The 5,238-nt window shown below is 42.6% G+C and overlaps 1 protein-coding gene across 3 annotated transcripts in view; it reads left to right on the forward strand.

Annotated features, from left to right (window-relative positions):
- The first annotated feature begins 634 nt into the window (after positions 1-634).
- Positions 635-5,238, forward strand: part of ppp2r2ab (protein phosphatase 2, regulatory subunit B, alpha b) — a 14,602-nt gene continuing 9,998 nt past the window's right edge. The window contains exons 1-2 of one of the 3 annotated variants that reach the window (XM_056431947.1): positions 635-872; positions 4,467-4,535. In XM_056431947.1, coding sequence (XP_056287922.1) covers positions 866-872; positions 4,467-4,535 — 76 coding nt within the window. In that variant the 5' untranslated portion in view covers positions 635-865. Of the gene's footprint in view, positions 873-1,433; positions 4,536-4,556 lie in introns of those variants that run through there. The other 2 variants (XM_056431946.1, XM_056431945.1) reach the window with 2 other exon arrangements.

A 5,238-nucleotide genomic window follows, 5' to 3' on the forward strand; every position in this document is an offset into this window, starting at 1 on the left:
GAAGTAAATAGTCATGCAAGGAAGTAAATAGTCATGCATGGAAGTAAATAGTCATGCATGGAAGAAAATAGTCATGCATGGAAGTAAATAGTCATACATGGAAGAAAATAGTCATGCATGGAAGTACATATTCAGAATGTGCATAGGAATTTATATATATATAGCCTTGCAATGTGTATTTTCTCCTCTTTTATTAGCTTCAGGTCAATAGTATGTTGTTGCAGAATAAGCTGAATGTCCCTTTTGGAGAAAATAATTTCACAGTCATTTACTGTAATTAAGACAAACATGTTTAGTTACAAAGAATGTATGTATAGTCTGCTTACAAAAAATAACTTCAGTCACATTAAAATAGACACTTAAGATGCCACATTGGTCCTTTCACTGGGATCAAATATTGTAGGCGCGTGCCTGTGCATATCTGCCACTCCACTCTGCATGTGTGCGCGCGCATTATAAAAATCCTTTGGTTCACGTGCGGAAAAGAGGGGTGGGGTGGGAAGAAGTGACTTGTGGGATGCGGAGAGAGAGAGAGAGAGAGAGAGAGAGAGAGAGAGAGAGAGAGAGAGAGAGAGAGAGAGAGAGAGAGAGAGAGAGAGAGAGAGAGAGAGAGAGAGAGAGAGAGAGACTCACACTCACACAGTGGGAGAGAGTGACTGACACACATAGTTAAACAACGAGAGGAGCGGGAAAGAGAAGGAAGAGAGCAATAAAACAAGTCGTTTGCGGTTAATTGAGCGCCTGACATTCAGGTTTGCGCAGACAAACGGCGGAAGAAAAAAAAGTTCAGACCCCACTAACCAACGCGTGGGAGTGGGAAGCAGGATCGTGACTGACTGAGACAAGCTCCACTGTCTGTCTCGTCATGGCAGGTAACTAAATCTAACCAAACACACACACCGACGAGCAGGCCGGTGTGTGTGTGTTTTTTTTTTTTTTACCAACTCGAATCCGTTCCAACCAGCGCTCTTCCCCAACGGCTGCACGGTTCCGCTAACCCAGCCGACTGTCAGTTCAGCTAACGGCTGCTAAGCTAACGCAATTTAGCGGCTAGGTAGCTCGTGCTAACGTTAGCCATTCAGGAAACGCGAGTGTCATCGCCCATCTGGCCTGTGTCTGCCGGTGTTACGGCTAAAGAAGCGACCGTGTTAACTGGCGGCTTTAAACCGAACGCGTCCGTTGTTGTCGTAGTTACACACAGCTGTTGGAAAATAGGAAGAGAACACGTAGCTGCCCTCCTGAATGCCGAATTGTTTAATTTGTATTGGAGTTATATATTAGTACGTATATGGGAGGGGCATTCGCGAGGGCAGCTAACGTCAGACGGGTTCTCTTCCTATTTTCAACGGCCGTCGTAACTACAACAACAACGGACGCGTTCGCCTGAAAAGTCTCCAGTTAACACGGTCGCTTCTTCAACCGTAACACCGGCTACAGCAAGCTAGCTCGCCGGCTGCTGCTAGCAAACCCTAGCTGTTTACCATTATCGCGAGCGAGCTAACCGCGTTAGCCAAACATTGCTAGCTGCGACAAAAACCCTAAATCGCTAACTTGTGCTTTCCCGCAACGTTTCTCAGACGTGTGCAATGCATTTTCTGACTACCGTTAGCGCGAATTCACCTGGTCTGCTGTCGATGTTAAAGCACAATGAGCTCGTCTGCAGACATTTATCAGACATACCATGACTGGATTGACAAGCCAGGCTAGCAAACGTTAGCTCAAACTTTGACATTGCCCACATGCAGGCTAGTCCTCCTCCGGGCCTGCTGCAGACCGAGCAAGCTGTTAAATGCTCCGTGCAATTTCTAACAAAGGGGCTGAAGCGTCAAGTCTGCGAGTATTGCATACATATTGTGTGAATGTTCTCCTCAATTTAAGATTAAAATAGTCAGGATTTCGGCTGCTCACGTTAGCATTTTCCATTTTCATTCATCAGCTGATAGCCGTGCAGTGAATGCAGAGTTATTAAAAATGATATGCGGCTGAAGTCCAATGTAATCGATTGAGATATGGCTATTTGTGAATTTGGCAGATAACTGGTCGCCACTGACATGTTCAGTCCAGACATGTGGTCCAACTGGGCGGGGAAGTGACTGGTCTGAGGGCTGAGGCACCTCACATCATCCTTTTGTTAAAACTGACTGACCAAGATGATTTAAACAGCAAAGCAACTGTTTATTTTGACTATTTTCTTCTGCAAGGAATGCAGGCAAATCTATGAGTGCCCCATGTATGTCCTGCCCAGCAGCTGCCCTGTTCTGGCTGTTTGTTTTAAATCATGATTCATCTCAGAATACTTTCTATGATGAAGCTGCGGTGACTCATAAATGTCCTTGGTTATTCCGCAGAGCTTTTTCCACCATGTATTATCGACAAACCGGACCATTTGACGTTGTGTAATAACAAATGATCACGTGTGAAAGAAGAGGAAAACAATGTGGAATTCAACTCGCTATGTTGTGCAATGATCTGTGCCGGGAGAATAACCTGTTGAGGCAAATGATGGAGGTCATCAAACAGGCCGGCATGTTTATTCTTGTTGATATATTTTTAACCTGCCGGTTTAACAGTTGCCCAGACGTAAAATGAAAGCCGTTTCAAGACTGCGTTCACCTTTTATTACTATGATCTGGAGCTAAGTACATGATTTGCAATCAAGTTTCCTCTCTTAATTTCTCATTTAGTAGATGCATTCATTCTTAGTAGATGTTAAAAATCCTTGACATCCAAGTTGCATGTTTCTTAATACATACCTGCAAACTTGTCACCTTTCGGTGAAATTCACCGTTTTGAATTCAAAATAGGTCATCCACGTGAATCGTGGAGATCCGAAGAGTTTTTTGGGGGGGGGGGTCACCTGGCCCGCTGCCGTTGAGATTGCAGTGAGACGCAGAGAAAAATGTGAAGTGGTGCTCTTCGCAATAAAACATCTTTGATGGGGCGTGTCGAGTCTCGGCCAATCAGCGTTCAGATTTCGACATCGTTTGGTGGTTTAGGTTAGCTTAAATGTTAGCCCGCTACATCTGCTGCTGTCACGCTGCACGGTGTAGCGATGCTAACAAAGTACCCGTACGTTAAACACCATGTGATTTAGCATATTTTTAGGATCGATACTTCATTAAGAGAGCGATCAGAGCGCACGCGCTGCTCCGTGTCGAGCTGTCTGCGCACACTGCGCTGCGCAGCTCACAGCGAGAGAAGTGGCGGAGCTTAGAGACTTCGGCTTAACAAATACAAAGATGCCAGAAGTGAAATGTTTGTCTGTAAAGTTCTGTAACTCTACAGCTGCTCATCCTGATGAACTGTGGATCATCTGGTCAGAGACTAACGGCCTCATAGTGTATAATCAATGCTATGATGGAACCATGTAGTTTCATTCATATCTGGCTGTATTAATACTAATATTACTGTCATTTAGGTGTTGAAAAAGTTGGTAAAAAGTGAACCATACAGATGTTTTATTTATTACTATTATAGATAAATATACCAGTCTCGTATTTATGGTACCATATTGTTTTTATTGTATTGAATTCTGGTATCGGGTATCATGATATTTATGGCAGGTATGTAATATGTATAGAAGTTATAATATGAGTATCGTGACAAACAGGTAGAGACAGAACAGATTCAGGGAGAAGTCCATGAGGACTGTTCAGGCAACAAAAAGGAAGTTGGTTCATGAATGACTTTAACCATATTATATATAATGACAATGTATATTTGTTATTACTATCATTATAGGGCTGAGTCAGAGCGGAGGACCTTTTGTTCTTAAACTGTTTATTATCATTATTTAGATTTGTGGTCAGAACAATAAAATGACTGTAGTTGTGGTTCTAAAAGCTTTGAGGCTTCAAACAACGTGGATGTGGTGTGGTGACAACAACAAAAAAGAAAGTCACCTGCACCCCCCCCCCCCCCCCCGTTGTCACCTTTTTCACCCCTCATGAGTTTGCAGGTATGTTAATAATATAAAATGGATTTTGCCTCCTTAATGTGCCCAAAGCATAGCTGGCATTGCCGGTATCAGGTGTGGAACACTTCAGGTATACCTATATCTTGAGTTTAGCTTCCTTGAGATTGAAGGGTCCTATTTGATATCAATATAATTGTCTTTTTAAGCAGGACTTCGAGACGCTGTGAGAGGATATGTGACTTCATCTCAGCGTCCTTCCAACAGAGTTTCAACTATCCCACTCTGCCTAAGAGTGCCAATGTGCTGAAACAAATACGTGAAGGATGTGCAACTATTTGTGCGAGTATCAACAAGGACCGGTCCAAGCGCACACTGAGTACACTGATTTGACTCTCCACATTGTGTAGTTAATTACTGCTCCGGCACTCTATCCTCACGTCGCACGGCAGTCAGATTCTTGCGATGACGCAATATCGCGTGAGAATCGCAGGATCGCGCAGAACTGCGCTTGAATGTTTATTTACCCTTCTTTTGTTTTCCATCTCTGCAGGACCTGGAGGTGACATGCAGTGGTGCTTCTCTCAGGTGAAAGGAGCCATCGATGATGACGTAGCTGAAGGTACGAGGATTAGTATTCGTAAAGCACGGACGGGCTCAACGCCTTCCACATTTGTTCCATTCCCACCAGCTTAATTTACCTGTGACCTGTGATTATGCAACACACTTCAACCGTGCGCTCGGGCAGTAATCGGACAGTCGCTGATCGACTGGCTCGGCCATCATTAAGATGACGAGAGTAGGTGCCAATTCTATTTTAAAGGCTCCTTATGTTAAACTCCCATGTGACATAATTCACTCCTACATTCTGCTATTACTCGTATCTATTTTACTCGTATCTATTTTTATAGAACAGCTTTTAAGTGATCTCGTCTTTTTATGCAGAACTTTGGTTCCCCTAATTTAGTTTGTCTGTTTTTAATTTATTTGTAATTTATTTGGTTTTTAATTTATTTATTTTATATTTTCCATTTAATTTTTAATTTTAATATATACTTTTAAATGTAATATTGGTTTCTTGCTATTCCACTTGTTTTGCTTTGACTCTCTGTGGAGCACTTTGTAAACATTGTTTTTAAAGGTGCTATATAAATAAAGTTATTATTATTTTTATACAGCAGCAGTTGTTTTTTAAATTTTTATTGGAGCTCTGTGTTCTAGGTAGTCATAATGCAAAACAATCCCCTCTTTACATTAACAACTTTACCAGCGGCAAGTCACTGCAAGGTTTTTATTGCTACAGGAAGTGCAGCTTGAGTGCGGTC

Source organism: Pseudoliparis swirei, chromosome 15 (genome assembly GCF_029220125.1).
Source record: "Pseudoliparis swirei isolate HS2019 ecotype Mariana Trench chromosome 15, NWPU_hadal_v1, whole genome shotgun sequence".
In the NCBI taxonomy this organism is placed as follows: Eukaryota; Metazoa; Chordata; class Actinopteri; order Perciformes; family Liparidae; genus Pseudoliparis; species Pseudoliparis swirei.